This window comes from Macrobrachium nipponense, chromosome 34, assembly GCF_015104395.2.
Source record: "Macrobrachium nipponense isolate FS-2020 chromosome 34, ASM1510439v2, whole genome shotgun sequence".
Classification (NCBI taxonomy): domain Eukaryota; kingdom Metazoa; phylum Arthropoda; class Malacostraca; order Decapoda; family Palaemonidae; genus Macrobrachium; species Macrobrachium nipponense.
In genome coordinates, this window is record NC_061095.1 from 32176568 (window position 1) to 32196343 (window position 19776).

The 19776-nt window shown below is 39.3% G+C and overlaps 1 protein-coding gene across 12 annotated transcripts in view; it reads right to left on the reverse strand.

The window, feature by feature from the left end:
• Positions 1–2306: 2306 nt before the first annotated feature.
• The window catches only part of LOC135208014 (delta-like protein C), a 633917-nt gene continuing 616447 nt past the window's right edge, over positions 2307–19776 (reverse strand). For 11 of the 12 annotated variants that reach the window (XM_064240118.1, XM_064240115.1, XM_064240110.1 and 8 more), the window contains 7 exons: positions 12241–12462; positions 11748–12044; positions 10683–10746; positions 6334–6591; positions 5634–5694; positions 3966–5465; positions 2307–3693 (listed from right to left, as the gene is read on the reverse strand). In XM_064240118.1, the coding sequence (XP_064096188.1) occupies positions 3519–3693; positions 3966–5465; positions 5634–5694; positions 6334–6591; positions 10683–10746; positions 11748–12044; positions 12241–12309 (2424 nt within the window). In that variant the 5' untranslated portion in view covers positions 12310–12462 and the 3' untranslated portion in view covers positions 2307–3518. Of the gene's footprint in view, positions 3694–3965; positions 5466–5633; positions 5695–6333; positions 6592–10682; positions 10747–11747; positions 12045–12240; positions 12463–14722; positions 14921–19776 lie in introns of those variants that run through there. The other variant, XM_064240116.1, reaches the window with a different exon arrangement.

Here is a 19776-nt window from a genome sequence, read left to right on the forward strand (position 1 = left end):
TTTTTAAATTGCAATTTGACATGTTTTTTTAATATCTCGGGTTGAATAGCACCGTTCCCCTTCCAAGAGCAGAAAGGTAAGTAATGCGAATGAACGACCCAAACGCTGTTACCACTGCCTTCAGAGGATGTTAAAATTGGCGGTCTCATACTTTAGGAGTTTCCCACTCAGCGTGTAGCCTACAGGGGTTCATTTCGCACTTTTGGGTAAATGGCATACGAGCGAAAATAGTTTTTTTTCGTTCGTTTCCCGTTGTGTCAGTCAGAAAACCAAATTAAACTATATTTCTCAACAATTATAGTCGACGCCGCACGCAGGTAGGTAGCAGGATTGTTGGCGCGAGACCGTCGAGATGCTTTCAACTATCTACCTCGCGAACTAAGAGAAGACTCTGTTCCTTAGATGATGAAAGTCTTGTTAGATAGACATTGACGACAAGCTGAAGTTGACTCTTTGACATGACCATCGTACTTTTTTGTCACCGGAATGTAGAATAGATGGACTCCATGCCAATTGCTAATAATACACGGTTTTAAATAGTAGTTTGCATTAGGTGTTGCCGCAGACATGTGATTTCAGTATTGTCCCTTTTTTATTACAGATGTCAGGACTGAAAAACTGGAATAATTGCTGTTTGTAGAGGTTTAGGGAAAACTGACAGCTCATACCATCAGTAGAAAGATGACAACTCTATATTTTAGCTTTATATCAAACCACAGGTAACCCGTGTCGTACTCCATATTTCCAATTCGGTACTGTATACTCCTGGCGTACGTTCCTTAGGAGCAAGTGTAACGTTCCCACGGCAACCAACATGACCGTGAGACTAGTGACCTTTGAACACACTCCTTGTCGGCTGCGTTTTTTTTTTTTTTTTTTTTGTTCTTTTTTTCTTAATCTATTACAGTCGGAACAAACGAAGGATTCGTTTTTCCCTTCCGCTGAGAGTCTTACATTAGCAGGATTTACTCCATGTAATTTAATCATTTAAAAGTAAATATTTGCTTTTACTTTCATGTTCTTAAAATGTGGCGTTTGATTAAGGAGCAAGGTAATTTGCATAAATCAAAAAGAGGGTGAAGAGTTTGTTGCGTTTGTGAGGTACCCTTCATCCGTCCACTCTTCAAATAGTATTCTTAGGAAACTTTTCCTGTTGTTTTACACATCAGGCAGTTCGTAGCTGGAAATATCACGGACAGTATTTTCATTTTGCAAAAGCCAGTTTTCATCCATTAGCGGGTGTTTATGCCCAAAATTTCCGTGGTTTCAAAGAGATTTCATTTTTGCTTGAGAAACTTCTAGGTGAAGGAAGTATTTACTACAGACATCCTTTGCTATGTATAACTTGTGGGGATGAATGTGTTCAGACTTTTTCCATTCAAGGTTAAATAAAATTTATTATTTGAAAAAATATGACTCGCTTTATTCCCGTTCTTTCAGGATACGATTTATATACACATCGGCTTTACATCATATTTACAACTTTTTAAATACTCAAATATTACAATGTACATTCAGTAAAAACCTGGGCACAATGTACAAAAAACATTGGTACATTAGAAACGTTTCCCTTGTGCCAAGTGTACTTTTTTAATTATACAAAACATCAATGTATACGAACTGCAGTAGAAACATCTAAAACATCATCTTTTCACAATTGTCACTGCTAACACTACGTTACATATCTGGAGACATCATTCTACTCTGCACAAATATTTGATGCGGTTGAAAAATACAGACGGCCAAAAATTATGATTATTATATATCATGACATTTCAATGTACAGTACACAACAGTTAGGTCTTGAAGCAGCGGTCCTAATCATCTCTAAACAATATATAAAAAAGTACCACTTTTACACAGGAGAAAATGAAATAAATGCGTTGGGAAGTGAAAAATGACATGACTATAATATAATAAGAAATAAAGGGTAAATGGCTTGACTTAGTGAGCGCTCAGGCCCTTTTGGAAGAAGGCATTCGCGCGAGGAACGTGATGATGCAGGGAGGGAGGGACACATGGAAACACTTGAGCATTTCCATTACAAAATGAAAATCTTTTCCGAGCCGGAATAACAACTCTTACAAGAGAAAACAGAACTTTTCAACTCACAAGTAACTTATGTAAACGTGAATAAAATTAAATGATCCTTAATATACTTTAATAGTAGCTGGTGAACTGGCTTATTAGAGAAGAAACTCGGCCAAAATGTGGGAGTTTGAACACCAAAAACGTTATTACATTATACATCAAAATACATTATGTTCAGCAATGAAAGTAAATTTTAAAACTCCTTTCAATTTAAGTAGGTTTGGATTTTCTTTAATGCCCGTTTGCTATGATATGGAACAGTTTCGTTAAGTTACAATCTATATAAATAACAACAACATTACTGCATATTGATGATGGCAAACAAATTATCACAATTTTTGTATCTTCAATTCATAACAAATTCATATTTTTCCAGGAGGAAACTATTCCATGCCGGCAAGAAACTATATATAAACATGAGGCAGGGAATGCCAAGGGAGTCCCGCCCACTCACACCACCACTCTTGAGATCGTTCAGGGAGAAAAGGGGGAGGGGGAGGGGGAGGAAAGGTAGGCACTTTGCTGCCACTACAAAGTAGTGTACCTTTGTGTTCGTCTGCCTGTCTCTATACGTTAAGTTTTGGCAATTATCTCACATTGCAGTAGTCACTCGGACTCTCCCCCACCCCCGTAATACAAGCATCATAATAATTGTAATAAAATAAACTGACAGACTCAACAGCAGCTGCCTCGACTAACAGAATTTCTGCTGGACCTCCGTCGCCTCTGGCTCCTCACTCACGACCTCCTGATCAGGAGGAGACAGAGTAAGGGAGTTCCCACAATCATCAAAGTGTCCTGGACAGCGTTCACGGGAAGCCTCTAGTTTGTTTTCGAAGAAAGGGTTGGCACTCCAAGACCAGCTCGTAGAACTCGCTGGTCAAAATTGTCTCGCAAGTGGCACTCTTGTAAATGTCAGGAAGCTTCTGCCGTGCTTCTCGGCTCCTCTTCCGCGACACCACAACAACAACAACGAGAGAAGAGAGAGAGAGAGAAAAAAAAAGAGAGAGAAGAGAGAGAGAGAAAATAGGAGCAGCAGCTTGCCGTAGTCTCTTGTTTACCTATCACTCGCACTGTTCACTTGGAAGGCACTACAAATACCACGACTTTGTACCACATACCACAAATTACAGCATTTATAAAATCATTTATTTTAACAATAAATAAATAACACATTTGCAAGAAAAATCTAAATTAAAACATCTTTGGATGTGTGTAGGACTAAACGAAGTGACGACCATCACTTCCTCAGCGAGATGGGGAAATTACTTTAAGACTTGAAAAAAAGATCGGAAAATACTTGTATATTTAAGGGAGAAGGAGAAAAATAATACTATAATTGTAAAAGTAGTCTTTTTGGTGTCACTAGCAGATATATTCTTAAAAACGATTATTTTTTTATATTACTCTAGGACACCTTGACACTACTAAACTTCGGTGGCGATGTAGTTTTCGTCGTCGTAGTGTTCCTCTATGACGTAAACGCTCGACGGCGTTGTGCAAGTCGACGGCGAACACGTCGACGTTAAAGTATTAGTGGACGTGTGCACATCACCAGTGCCACATCCACCGGAGCCGCTGCCTCGTTTCAAGTACACATCGCTGTGGAGAAGAAATTGGAATAAATTAACTCGGTTCAGGCAACTACAATTTTAATGAACTCATTTTGTTCAGACAACCAAGTCAAGTTAATTATGAAAATCCTTTCCACAGTAAATAAAGTTGAAGTTGTCAATAATAAATGAACTAGTGCTTGAACTTTTGGTGTCTTGCATTTTACAAAAACAACGTCAGTTTGGAAATTATAATGTTATTACAGAATAGTAAAAATATTAACTTAATAGAAAGATAATTGATTCATCTGATTAACCTACCTGTGACTATGAGTTCGAGGCAGATGCACGTCTTTGCTGCACGGCGCATTCAGTTCTGAAGTGGGCGTGCCGCGACAAGTGAGAGCGTCGAGGTCTTTCTCGAGACGGTCTGCGAGGGAAAGCCTCGAAACATCATTGTTCAGAGGCTTGGCGCTTCTTGTAGGAACAATGCTGTAGGTATTCTCGACTTCTTTCTTGTGAAACTCTGGTTCTTGGTGATGGAGCTGAGGATGGTGAGAGTGACTTTGCGGCCGGGTGTTCAGAGGCTTCGGTGGGTAATCCAGCGAATTAAATATCATATCTTCCAAAGACTTTTTGTTGACAGCATTCACAGCATTATGAACCATATTTTGTTCATTCTGACGTCTTGCCTCTTCGTCTTGACGAGCGCGATCGCGGCGTCTTCGACGTTTCATGCAGACGATCACCAAAGCCGACACCAAGGCCAGTAAGGGTATAGCTACACTGAAGGTCACAATCAAGACGACCTGGGCTGGGGACATCGATTCACCCGTTTCACCAATAATTAGGGGTTTGGTGACAATCGTGCAGAGAGGACCCCCAACACCAGTAGGGCAGCTGCATTGATATCCCAAGGGTAAATCTGGCCTCTCGGTGCAATAGCCTCCGTTTTGACAAGGTGAGTTTGAACAAGGGGATGCTCGGATGGGCACAGACTCCGTACACTGCCTACCACCCCACCCATCACGACACTGACACTGGAAATCATTAACGCCATCCACGCAAGTACCCCCATTCGCACATGGCTGAGTACGACAATCGTCAACATTAGTTTGACAAAGAGTACCCAAGAAACCTGGAACGCATCTGCAGGTGAACGAATCTAAACCATCAATACAAGTGCCCCCATTCAGACAAGGTCGGTGGGCACAATCATCAATGTTGGTCTGGCAGGTGTTGCCAGTATATCCCACTGGGCAAACGCACTGAAATCCGTCATGTTCGTCAACACAAGAGCCCCCATTCAGGCACGGGTCGGATGCACACTCGTTTACTGCACGTTCACAATTAGTACCCTCGTATCCAGGTCGACACCGACACTGGTAGCCAGTGGGTGTATCAGAACACGTGGCACCATTGAGACAGGGTCGATCGGCGCAAGACTGACCCGAGATCTCGCAATATTGTCCCGTATAGCCAGAGGGACACTGACAAACAAACTGATCGTCACCAGTATCCAGGCAAGTGCCACCATTGCGGCACGGAGTCGTGGCACAAGTGTCGTTGATGATTTCACAGTTTGTGCCCGAAAAACCTGAAGGGCATTCACACGAGTAAGAGCCGGGGGCAGTGTTGAAACATGTGGCTCCATTCTTGCATGGCTTATGGTTCGTGCAGAAATTGAGATCTTGATTACAGAATAAGCCACCCCAACCTTCGTCACACTCGCACTGCCACGGCTTCTGACAAGAACCGTGGAGACAACCGGGATAGACAGTGCACTGGTCGCAGTTGGGACCCTCCCATCCAATGTGACACCTGCAATGAAGAAAAGAATGATGTTCAGAACTGCGACTTTGTCCAAAAATGCAAAAGACATGATTCACATATAAAAAAAGACCAACAATATTCACCCTTTACTATCTAGTAAAATCAATATCAAATACTATATAGCACCACCCTTCCCTACATTTTCTTAATACTTACTTGCATTCATTTGGTTTATCGCAGAACCCAGTACTACCGTGACATCCGGAACTGCAGATGGCTGTAGAGAAAACAAAAATAATAATTAAATGGTGATATTCATTCTCGTGTAAATGGTTTTTGTGTTTCCAAGTGTGTATTTTCATACATACAAACATATATATGTATCATACATGAAAAAAAAAAAAACATATCATAAAAGCAATAAGGGTACCTAGTTTCTATTCTCAACAACGAAATGCAGTTTTCTTGCAAAATTAAACAATATGCGTACTCTACACCGAATAAAAATTCTCGTTGAGCAGAAACAGATATGAACCCCTGATTAAGAATATCGCGAGCAATACTAAAGTTCCCCCGATTGAGTGGAGGAGCAGCTGTCTGAGCGACGTCGCCGCATCCTCTCTGGCCATCTGGCGGCGATCGCCGTAACCCTATTACACAAAACATTTTTTTAAAACAAGCACTGCGTTGTGATCAGTGCACGGGGCTCCTGTTTTGTTCATTTTCTACTTTAGCGTTTTTCACTTTAGAAATATATACGCACAATTAATCCATCTTGACATTTCACCAGAATACTAGAAAATAAGGAAAAAACCACTAATGTAGTGTCAGCTGGTTTTCTTTTACTTATTCTGGAGTAGAGGACGCAAAAAATAAATAAAATTCGTTAAAAAAAACTATATAAGTGATAACTTACGCGTGAGACAGTAGTTCTCGGTGCCCTGCCATCCATCAAGGCAGACAAGGTCGCCAGAGGCACTACAGTTATAGTGCCCGAACGAGTCGTTCCTAGGTTTACACCACTTGCGGCACCCTTCTCCATAGTAATGGGCCTGGCATGTGACCCGGTACTGATAGCTGAGAGATGAGTGAGCAGTTCGGTGATCATCATCAGTCCAATCTTCGCCCAACTCTAACCAACGTTGGGTCATCAACCGAGTGATCAAAGCAGGACCTGCGAAGAGAAAAGGAAATACTTTCAGTTACACAATTTCATTTCAACTGACCAAGGCAATGTATACAGTATTATCTCAGAAGTCATAGAAAGTTTGGGCTCAGGCATTAAAATGTAATAAACTGTCGTGCAACGATGAAAAATACGATAATCTGCAACGAAGAGGTTTGAAAATGGCCTGCCCATGCCTCTCAAGCATACCAAATATGAGGGGGAAATAAAACAACGATTAAAAAGAGGTAAGAAAATTGCGCCAAAGATGACGACGGGAGGCTTGAGATCAGCAGGGAGATGGAGGGAAGAGAAGAAGGGGAGGGAGGAGGTATGTGCATGGCGCTGGCTGCATGACTGTGAGTGCATGGGAGCGTGGGAAAGTGTGGGTCTAGGCTGCAGCAGCAGTGGGCTCACACCAGTGATGGCCCGCATACACAATGCCTGCCTCACCAGGTATATGCACATGCAACACTATTTTGAGTCCTTTAATAATTCTCATTTTCATTTAAAAGTAAGTTACTACAAGTTTCTAAGTAGAAAACTATGCCTAATCAAACTACAAACATATCAAATGCAAATATTCATTTACTTGGCGAAAAGGAACCAGCCAGATGATGTGATAAACCCTACCCACCCCAAAAACTGCCCCAAGCTCCCTTTGCAACTGCAACGTATATGTTCTTTGCTCATCTGCACTCTCCACCCACACCACAAATTAACATGTGAACAACACCTACACACAATTAAAAACAGTTATATCTTCGCAGTTTAATAATACCTGAACAAATCCTTTGTGGACTTTGGAATGTTCCGGGGAAAAAGGCAAAAGTTGGAAGAGGTGTCAAAGACCTATGTGAGGTTACGCTTGCAACTCTCGAAACGCTAAATGGACTGGTTTACTCGCTTTCTTAACACAGGAAATGAATTTCTCACACTCGGTGGCGGAGGGCGAAGGAAGCGCTCGGGGTCGAGGGAGAGGAGTGGGGAGGGGGAAGGCGCCAGGTTTGTTAGAGAGAGAGAGAGAGAGAGAGAGAGAGAGAGAGAGAGAGAGAGAGCTTGAACATTTTACGTAAAACGACCTAAAGGCTCCATGAACGGATACTAAAGTGGTTGTTCTCCCATAATATGCTGCAGCATAAAAACCAGCAGTCACGGGAACGTTCACAACGAAGCAATGAAATTTAAACAATCTGGATATCTTCCCTCTATCACGCTACGACTTCATATCCCAACCCTAATTATACATTGGCACAAAAACTAACTTGACAATTGTCAGCATAAATACATCTGCAATAAGTAAACCAAATAAAATTCAAAATTAATGTTGACATTGTTCACAATTTCCTTGAAAACGTAAGTTTGAATGAAGGGCACGCTAGAGGTCAAGACACAAGAGGAGTTCGGTAGCGTGTGAGAGAGCTGGCGTGGTCAGAGGTGAGCGGAGTGAGGTGGTAGTGGTAGTGGTGGTGGTGGCGGAGGATGAGGAGCAGGAGGAGGAGAAAGAGGGTTCGCTGTTTCCTCCTCCTTCCTACCCTGGGAAACTTACGAAGGTGTCGACCGGCAAGCAACACGAAGATATTTAAATTCAAACTAGAGGCAAAGACTTCATTTAACAACAGTTGATATTGACTTGCGATACGTAAGTATATTAGAAATGTAAAAGACGTTGAGTTATTAACCATAATGATTACCACATCGTATTACACAATTCAGGACATGGAAGGAAATAACTTCCCTAGCCTAGAGCGCATTCGGGTGCAACGAAGCGACACCGCTGTGGGATAACTGGGGGTGGAGGGGGGTGTAGACTAAAGGGAGACTGCTACCTCTATAAGGTAAACTTTGCTAGTGCAAAACAGTAACATAATTATCGCAAAACAGTCAATAAGGAAAATGGAACCTCAAGTACTTAGAAGGGCGATTTGAAAAATTCCCCCCCAAAACATCACTACAACCTTGATCATTTTCCTTAGTAGCTACAATCTCAACACCAACTAATTTTTAAATGATATCCTTCAAGTCTCAAAACAAAAATAACGTCAGCTAAAGTAAACCGCACAGCATCTTCAACGTCCGAATGCTAATATCACAAGTAAAACAAGGCTAGTGTTGAAATATAATAATAATGATAGAGTTGGCTTGGGATGGCAACATTGGGAGCGAGTGCTAGAGGCGGGTATCCTACAGCGCCTGGGGGCTTGACTGCGTCCCGTCTGCCCCCAGGCCACCACTAATATCCTGCCAGTCCCCACCAACTCTAATGGGACTTATTAAGATTCCCCCAGCCAAAGTTTAGACCCCTAACTCTCATCATATCACATACGACGTCATATTTTGACAAAATAGAATTGTGTGACACCACACACACAAAGTTCACGGAAAATCAAGAATAAAATTTCGATTGCTTAACGACACCACTTTAAACTTTCACACAAAACATATACGTATATATATATTATAATATTATATATATATTTTATAATATTTATATATATAGTTATATATATATATGATATATATATATCATATATATATTTATATAATATAGATATATATATATATATATATAGATATATATATATATATATATATATATATATATATATATATATCTATATATATATTATATATATATATATACATATACATATACACACACACACAAACGTATAGTGTAAACATAGTATGTGCACAACTCAAATTGCCAAGGCTAAGTAAGAAGACTACTATACTGTTCAGCGTCAAGTCTACCAAGGGATTACACTTTACAATGTACTACACAATGCAAACGACTGGTACTTGCACGGACACTACTTTCACGCGATAACAACATCGAACAACGTATGATAAGTAACATAGTAAAATTGAACAAAGTATGGCAAGAAGAGACAATATTGAGCAGGGCATAGTAAGTAGCGATAACATTGTTGAAAAGTACGGTTAATAGCGACGATAATATTGAACAAAGTATGTTAAGTAGCGATAATACTATTGAACATAGTACGATAAAAATATGGTAATGTAAATCAACAGAATCATGGATACAACACCAATGCAGAGCATATAATATACTACCCGATTAGCGTGAGGCTCATATTCAATAAGTGATCCTAAAAAAAAAAAAAAAAAAAAAAAAAAAAAAAAAAAAATACTCCAGAGACCACTTTAAATCAAGATCCACTGAACAACCAACCAAAACACTTGCAAGACTGAATTCACGAACTGGAGTGCTAACACTGTTAGGGATACAAAAAGGAATTATTATACTGATTTATTTCAGAAACTGCAAGCCGAAGAAAGCTTAAATACTTTATACATTTTACGACTGTTTTCACTGGATTACTGAGAATGGCGTTCATTCCGTAAAACCAGAGGATGTGGTATATGATAAATGTCACATCCTACTAATTAAAAAAACCTATGGTTACACCGATATATAATTGATCTATAACATTTACTGGCTAAATTTACATATAACTCGAACATAAACCCCTAGACAGCTGAAAAGCATTCATTCATTATCTCCAAAACATACTTGCACATCTAGATAGCAGAACACTATATATCGCATACACACACATACACACACTTTTACAGTTATTTATCATGGCTTGGTAATTAAAATGGCCATCAAATGACGTTTTTATGTGCCATTCAACTTTGTATATATATATATATATATATATATATATATATATATATATATATATATATTTGTATATATACATAAATACACGAGGTAAATTTGATTTCGCTAAGCCATCAAAACTCAGCACAGAATTGGCTCATGACTTGATGACTTGGCGAAATAAAATTTACCTCAATTTTAAGTATAATCTTTACACTCTCTAATATGAAGCCGCAGATACCTCCAATATCGAATTCACTTTCCCCAAAATGGAATTTTATAAAAACACATCTGCCCTAACCAGGATTTGAACACACATCTTTTAGGTTTGAAATACTGAGAAAAAGTTTATGCGGAGTTCCGAATACTGACGGTGTTGTTAATGAGGAAGCTGAAGGGAAACAGTAGGGGGGAAAGAGGGTATAATGAGAGGGAGACTACGTCTATAACAATGATCTCGTCTACTCACCGACATAAGAGATGGTATCGTTGGGTTCCTCATGCCAAGCTTCGATGATAAGTGAGAAAGTTCCCTGTGAAGAGAAGAGGAAAACAGCACTTAAAAACGGGTTCTCTCACACTGTACACTTAAATTTTCTAATTCACAAAAAAGGAATATCATTTTGCAGAATTAAATCCCAAAGCGCTCGTGAGTTTATTAACTTAAATCGCAAAACTTTAACGACAAGGCTCATACACCATTTGTTTCAATAACGTTATTGACGCTCATATAACGTTACTTACGCACACTATTTACTTCACTTCCACTGCTACTTGCAATGGCATAAACGACTATGATTCGTATACAACACAATTCTACTGATATATCCAACATGGTAGCAGTATTGACACTGCCAGCTAGGCCACTGCAAGACAGGCCTAGTCATATGAATTCACAAAAACGTCCACCCTTCACTTTACACTAAAAGAAAAAAAATGCTTTATAATAATATCGTTCATTTATTTAAACGATCAATCACTGACCACTTAAAAACACTTCAATATCACCATCACACATCCTTTTCTGTCTGAAATGGTGATCAATTAACTAGGGTAGTAAAATTCACTTCTCACTTAAAATTCACAAATAAGTAAATCCTCGTGCAGAAGCGTGGGAACTTGGCTGCAGGTTATTATAAACTTTTGCTAGTCACAGTGATGGTAAAAGAAAAAAAGTTGTTCAGACAGCGGGGCTGGGAAGAAAAAACCTGTCTGACCACAACTGATGCTGTTGCAAACTCGCTGCTGTGAGGACGAGCAAGTCCACAAATGTTTCCAACACAATTTCACACGAACGCAGAGATGCGTTTTCACTTCGAATGTCTTCACGCATATCACTTTTCTTGTCTCAATAATCCATCCGATCGTTTTTCCATTTCAACGAAAACAAAAATAATAATAATAAAACGAGCAGCTCTGGGATTTTCATCACTCAAAACGAATATTCCTTTTAAATTATTTCGTGATAATTCAGTTCAAAACACATTTTTTTATCATTAAAAAAAAAAACACTTTTCTATTGATGCAATCTTACCTGCCACGAAGCTAACTGAAACTGAACGGGATTGACAAAATCGCCTAAATCCACTTTAGAGAAATCCACTTCATTTTCGCCCAAGACGGGCGTCACGGCCTCTCCAAAGGTACAAGGAGACGATGGGTCGATCACTTCTTGGTAAACTTTGAGACACACACGGAATTTGGTCTTACAAGATCCACTACATAATCCTTGGGAGTTCCTGTAGCCACTGCAACAGTGGCCTTCCGTGTCTTTTCCGAACTCATTCACAAATTTTTTTAGCCTAAGTTCGAAAACCGCATTGGCAGAGACCTGCAAAGAAGAAAAACCAACGGTTAATATTTTCACATGTGAGTACCATTCAATACATTTTAATCAGCCTTTCATTTGATCTCGTTAATAGTTTTATTTATTGAAACTTGATGGCTACTATTTTCAAGTCCCAAACACTACCTTGGGATATTTCAAAAAGGGGGAATTGGCCACTGTATACTTGAATGAGACTCACCTTAGACACAAAACCAGTTGCTAAAACCATGACCAGTACGATGGCCACGGGTTGTGTTAGCCACCGCATGGCTATGAAATAAAGTTGCAAGCGGTGCGTGTGATGGTGCGGAGGACGGCACGCGGCACAACCTCACCGTTCTTTGGATGGTGACAGACTGACGTAGCGGGTAAACGTTCTACTCCACCGCTCGCCGACCCCTCAAGCTCCGCCTACCACCACCTGTAAAACACGAATAAAAAGGATTTTCTCAGTATATCAATCATTTACAAGCTTAAATTTATCAATATATAACATAATACGAAATGCTGCATTAAAACTAACATCAACATCAGCAGAAATACAGCAAAGCACGTGTAATGTTTGTTTACTATACAAGTCTCGGATAATAAAAGCGGTAGGAGTCTCGGACTAATTTAGTTCCCGCTTCCGTCACTAGACGGCAGCATAAGTCAGCGAGTCCTCATTGACATGTGAATAGTACTATCTACTACGTTCAAACATTTCTAAATCCATTCTGGATGGCATTCAGGCTGCATAGCAGCTTCCATTTATATGGTACAGCTTTAGTAGATAAATAACACAACATGACATAATTATTACACGGGCGTATATAACCTAACTTCAGGAAAAACAATATTCAACAAGTAAATAATTCTGTGCATCAACATTGAAAACATTCATATTTCATTAGAGGTATACAGGGGGAAGATCCCTTTGCCTCTTACACTGCTACTACACACGATTTTAGTACTTAGCATAAGGTTTACATTTATCGTTAAAAATAATTTCGTATTAACTTTAAATCAAGCCACTAGGTAAATTATCTAGTACACATTGCATAATTTATCAATATATATATATATATATATATAATATATATATATATATATGAATCTACACGAACACAGACCATAAAAATAATGTTAAGTAGGAACTAAATTTACTCCACCATTAACTATATATTGTAACCAAACTGGTAGACTAAAATAATGGGAACCGTGGCATCCACGATACACAGGCAACATGGTAGTACCATCATATGGCAAGAGTAGTAGAGTTTTTGGGTTGGGGAAACAGGGGAAGGGGAGCGGGGAGGGGGAGGAGCTAAACAGCTGCGAGAGGCCACCTGCGACCCTCCTCCATGCCCTCCCGCGCGTGAGGCTTCACAACAGAAAGGCGTATCCCTCGCCCCTTCGATGCCTTCCCACTGATTTCAAGGAGCAATCTTGAACCATGTTCCTCTCTACTAACTACTCCGAAAAGAAACGGCCATTGCTAGTTAAGACACCCGTGTAATATTACAACGAAACTTAAATACTGCACTACTAAAATGAAGCCAATTTATTTAACGTTAGAGTACATAGATCACTTGTAAAAACGCTACACGGGAAACGAATGAATAAACTACAGTACATTTTCCAGCACAAATGGCAATTATAGTATCAAACACAATACAGCGGTATAAGTTAAATAGGATCCTTAGATATATATCATTGGATGACGCTACCTTTCGATATATTTACGAAATTTCTAGACTTACGCTTTGCAAATTGAGTTAAGGTGGACTATTTCGGGATAATGTGCAGCTTGAAAAGTGATTATTGAATTGAATAAACACTCATAATAGAGCTTTATTATTTTTTATTTTTATTTTTTTAAAGAAAGCGACTGACGTCGGGCAATAAAAACCATTTGGTCTAAATCGATTATCTTTGAATATTGACGATAGGTTTATAAGGCATTTTATACCATTTGTTAATGTCGTTCTTAAGAGAGTTAATATTGTCCATCTTTACACTGATGACATAATTAAGTAAATATAAATCTTAGGCTGTTTGGGTATACAAATTGGCATCGTTGTTAGTTCAAGAGCTGAATTACGACAATTACGGTCAATATGAGTTCAGGAAAACAGACATACTGGCTTGTTTACGGCTCAAACAATATATTATAAATATTAACTCAGTTTCACTGTAATATCCTTATAGAACTAGTCTTGTATGTAATGAAAAATTAAATATTTGTTAGGGGAAATGCTACCACGTCGTTATCGAAATATAATTAAGTACTTAAATAAACAAACCTACCCTACCATTCACTGATGCTACTTTTTTTACTTTTATATTAAATGCTGCAGAAAGTCGTGTTTTACAAACAAAATGCAAGCTGGTTGCTTTACTCCGAACAGGTAAACAAAGATGGCCTCCCCTGCCAAATAGTCCTCCCCTACCCCAAATAGTGGACCACACGAAATTTCCTTCTGATATTTACGTTACCAAAGCCCAAATATGATAGTTGCGGCGAACATGGCCACTATGGGATTTTCATAATACCCTTTCTTAATGAAAAACAAGACTTTAATAATATATTAACCTTTAATGCCTGTATATATATCTCGTATACATACTGAACATGTAACCTTATCACGGCTTTGCTTAATGTCGAAGCCCTACAATCGTAAATATTAGGCTATGCCTACCTCAACATCCTAAAATAATAATAATGATCCAGGTTTCGCACAAGCTTCCAGGCACGAGGAAGTGCCTTTGAAGCACCAGATCAAACCCAGGACTCCACCAGTCTCAAGAAGCAGCAGTTTAAACTATACACGGCAAGGATAACAAGTTCGACTGAAAACCGAACGAGAGTCATGGCCAGGCGAAGAGAGCGGTTTATAAGCCCTTCTTCCATGGAATAGTTTGGACGCGTGCCCCGACCACCGCTACCACTGCTCGCTGGTCCTTCCTTTCTCAAGACATCAAACTACTACAGTCTCAAACGACACTTTTCCCGCCAATGCTGTCGAACAAACTACCCACTTGTTTGATTCTCTCTCTCTCTCTCTCTCTCTCTCAAATTAATCCACAGCAACGTTACAAAGTTGAAAAAATCAAATTGCCCAAGTAGTTGTTAACGGTATGTTACAAGCCCACTCGATGAAAATAAAAGGTGGTTACATTTCGCTGGACTTGTTTTCATAAGTCTTCCTTTCGTTCGATGTGTGTGTGTAAGGCAATGTTTTCACCGTGAATGCCGGTGCCAGCGAGGATCGCGATCGGATAATCGGAAAATAATTAACAGACTTCGCTGTCTCGTCGCAATTTTCATTTCAGCTAAGAGGCGTTATCTGTGTTGAATTGCTTTGTTATTCTAAATCTGATTTGACATTCATAAAAATGTTTTAATTGCCACAATAATATTTTGGGTTTCGTGAACGCGGCGCAGGGAGAGAGAGAGAGAGAGAGAGAGAGAGAGAGAGAGAGAGGAGAGAGAGAGAGAGAGTCTAACATGGACTTGCATCGCAATAAGAAGTTTCCTTCAGCTGCTACATAAACACCATGAAGGAAAAAGGAATGGACTCCGCTGAAAACGAATTCATGTGGTAGATCATCTAGAAAGACGACAGTCTCAACCTACTCAACAAACGGCGAACTCAAATCTCAGAACGCGGCTTCGATGTTCCCAGCTAGCTAGACTGGTGCCTCGACAAAAACTCTGGGAAACTTCCTGTCTTCCCATTCCATTAGCGACCATCAGTTCGAAATAGAAAAACAAAAACAAGCTCGATTCTATTGGTCTATCCATCCTGAAGGCTGCATTTGCACACTTTATTGCAACATAGGATCTTTCAAAACCTTGAGGCGACACATTAAACGTTTATCATTGTAACTACAGGCAAAGTATTTGTCTATACGAAGTTCATTATGAATAACAGCTTGAAAACTAAACTTCATTTGAGAAAATAAGATCTATCTCCAGACTAGATTAGAGAAATAAGCCAAGGTAAGGTTTGGGTAGTGTTTCTACCTATACCGTATACGTAGTTGGCATGGTCTATTAACAGTTTTGCCAGACGTGTAACTTAATTAAACTTAGGTCGCGTTACTTTCGTAGGTAATGTTTAGAATATTTAGATAATAAACTACGAAAATATGAAAAGACCAATTAGCAAAGGAATGCCATTTAGTGGAAAAAAACTATATAATGCTACACAGATTATAATGACACTCTCATATGACAATCTTCATCCATACGGTAATATTTATCCTGCGAATGTGCTAGACAAACGACAAATGCATTCCGCCCTCCCGCCAACTATGGTCGAGTCCATTCCCGGTGCGGGATTACTATTCCTACGCACACGTGTGGTCCCTGTGAAACAGACACACCGAAGGGCAGACAGACAGACAGACAGACAGGAGAGTCGATGATGAGGGAAACAGAGGAAATGCCCACTGGTGGGGAAGTGGTGACAGTTTCCCCTACATTCGGGCTCCCCACGTGTGCCACTTCATCCTATCATTCTGGGCCAGATTTCTAGCTCTTACATATCATCAGTGGCATTGCTTCACACAACACCAACTTTACTCTCCAGATCATTATTATTTAAATAAATATATGTGATTTTACAAACAAATTTCTCGTAATTAGCAGCCAGGATCGTGGGAGGTTTCCGAGCAAGAAAATGAGCAGTTAAATAGCCAACGATTAGAGTTGTCAATTTCTACGTTGAGGAATACTTAAATCATATGAAGAGACTGTGTGTGTGTGAGAGAGAGAGAGAGAGAGAGAGAGAGAGAGAGAGAGAGAGAGAGAGAGAGAGAGCATACATAACCAAAAATATATGCAACCATTTTTAAAGAAACGATACGTTCTATAATACTGATAACTAATAATAATAATAAAAACGCACACACTACTGTATGTAATGGACATCGTTCACCTCCCAACTGAATATTCGGAATTCGCTGACTCTCAGGTCTATTGAAAATCTAACCACTGACTTTTGGGATGCGGATGCTAGCCTCACACGCAACGGAAATGACAACACAATGCACTCACTCAACTGCATGGCGATGAATTCATTAATGTTCGGTAAGTGGGTACGGTCTTAAAAACATGTACCTACAAATCATACGGAAGGATATCTTAATGAAACTTCGACATTCTACTACCGATGTTAAACACAAGAAACAAGAAAAAAGAAAAGAAAGTCTTAGTTCAATTCCGAGAAGCGAAGCAGTAGTTGCGAAGATTAAAAGCATAAGGAAAAGAAAGTGTTCTGATCTGTTAGTGAATGTGACAGAATGAACACTCGGAGATGACAATGGACGCAAACAGTATCTGCTGACTGATATATTTTTAAGATATGGATGAGAGCGGCATTACTGAATGATGTGGAAACAAAAGCAAGAATAATATAATCTGGTATAATTTAAAGATGTCATGTAAAGAAAACTCCAAAGAAATTCTGGCTACTTCTGACACATTTCTTGAGATCTTTGTCCATTCCCCAGTTTCATAGTTGAGAGCCCAATGGGACGCAATGAGAGAGTTCCAAAATTTACCAACTAAACCGAAATAAATATATACGATTTGCAAGAAATAATTTTAGGAAGAGGTGGCCTGGTGGAAGCCAAGAGCCAAAGCAGGCATGCAGGCTATATTCCACAGTGGCTCAAAGAAGACAAGGTCTTATGTCTTTCTAGGCTGAAATGTTTCATATTTTAGACATACATACATTCACCAGTAAGTTAAACACCCGAATTTTCACGTGGTTTAAAAAAAACGTAACACATACACACACACACACATCGCCGTGATTCATATAAATTATTTGAGCTACAAATGTCCTTTAATATCTAATTCGCTCTACCTCGTAATTAATATATTTTCATATATGTAAACCGAATGGAATTTTTTTAGTTGATAATAATTTCGCCCTCTCGTGGGTTCGAACCAGCGGACAGAGAAGATAACGTCACTGAAGTCCTGATTTCTCCTCTGTCCGCTGGGCTCTGGTTCGAACCCACGAGAGTACGAAATTATTTCAACTAAAAAAAATTCCCCTTCGGTTTATATATTAATTCCGAGATAGAGCGAATCAGATATTAAAGAACATTTGTAGCTCGAATTATATATATATCAGTAGCGTTAAAAACATGTGCATGTGAGCGTGCGTGCATTCGGGAGAAAGATTAAGATTAAGCTGATAACTAATTCTGGGACGTTAGTTTCCAAAAGGTGCGATCGTTTCGAGTGTTGATGATGCTGTTCAGTGGTGGTCTCTTCAGTATCAGTGTTATTCTTTGTGTCTTATCTGGAGGGCACGCGCCTCTTCCTGATGTATGAAAGATATCAGCTGATAACGGAAACCAACACTAACGGTTTATTTGGCTGCCTCTTACGACTACGTGAATGAATCGATTGCGGGATACAAACCAAGGTTTTGATTACTGCATGAGTTTTATCTTTAGTCGAACGAATGACAGGAGTAATGATTTCCACGAACTCGAAGAATGGCATAGAACTACTATAGTTGCTTCGCCATTCTCTCATTAATTTCGTTTTCTCGGTTCCTATAATCTGATCGAAACAGACGAATTATCGCTTCCGTCTCGTCTCCTGGTATCATTCATGTCGGGGTTGCTCTCAGCCTTCAAGATGATGATAATAATAATAATAATAATAAAAACAAAACTTAATTTCAAACATCTTCAGCACGCTGTGCAACACTGTTTAATCATGGACTCGAAGAACATGAAAGACATTTTTAAAATGCTTTACATAGTACCTGAGATTTTTGATAACACGAAAGTGATGAAGAAGTGTTATGGTGAACGAGTGCAAAAACAAAAAAAAAAAAATTAATAATAAAATGACGGACAATTATTAAAACTTGTAGCAAAAATTGCCAAAATATGCATTACGACGCGTTGAAATTAAGATAAAAATCCTATAAGCTAATTTTTCAGTAATATTCAGTCCAAAACATCTACTATCACGCACGCAGTCTGGTGACGAAACTAATATCGGAAGAAAAAGGACTTGACACAGCCTTCAGATTCAGGGTTCCACGGTAAATGCGGCATAAATAATAACGTTCTGCGCAATGAAAATTACAGTTCAGAGTTAACAAGTTTAACAAGTTAAAAATGCACCCGTTTAATCACGCAATCGAGTTTTCTGTATAACGTATAACGCTGTATGGAACTCTTAGCCACGGCCCATGAAAATTTCAGTCACGGCCAAGTGGAGGCCTGTGCTGTTGTCATCACAGCAGTGCTAGACGCACGATCTCGACTAACTTTAACCTTAAAAAAAAAAAAAAAAAACTACTGAGGCTAGAGGGCTGTAATTTGGTATGTTTGATGATTGGGGGCTGGATGATCAACATACCAATTTGCAGCCCTGTAGCCTCAGTAGTTTTCAAGATCTGAGGGCGGACAGACATACCTCATCTCAATAATTTTAACTAAAACGATTAACCAATCAATAGATACTGCATGATGGAGTCTCCTCTTCTTGAGAAAGAAAGAAACTTACAACACCACAGACATCATCATCTCAACGGATTTACTTGTGGTCACCAAACATCACACATTACAAACGATTTGCGGTGTCACACACCACGAGAGAGAGCGAGAGAGTGAGAGAGAAAGGTTACAAGATGAGAAGGGGTTTGCGGTTTTTAACCAAATTGTGCCAGGATAGGTCCAAAGGTAATGATGAGAGCGTTCGCCAAAGAGTTCC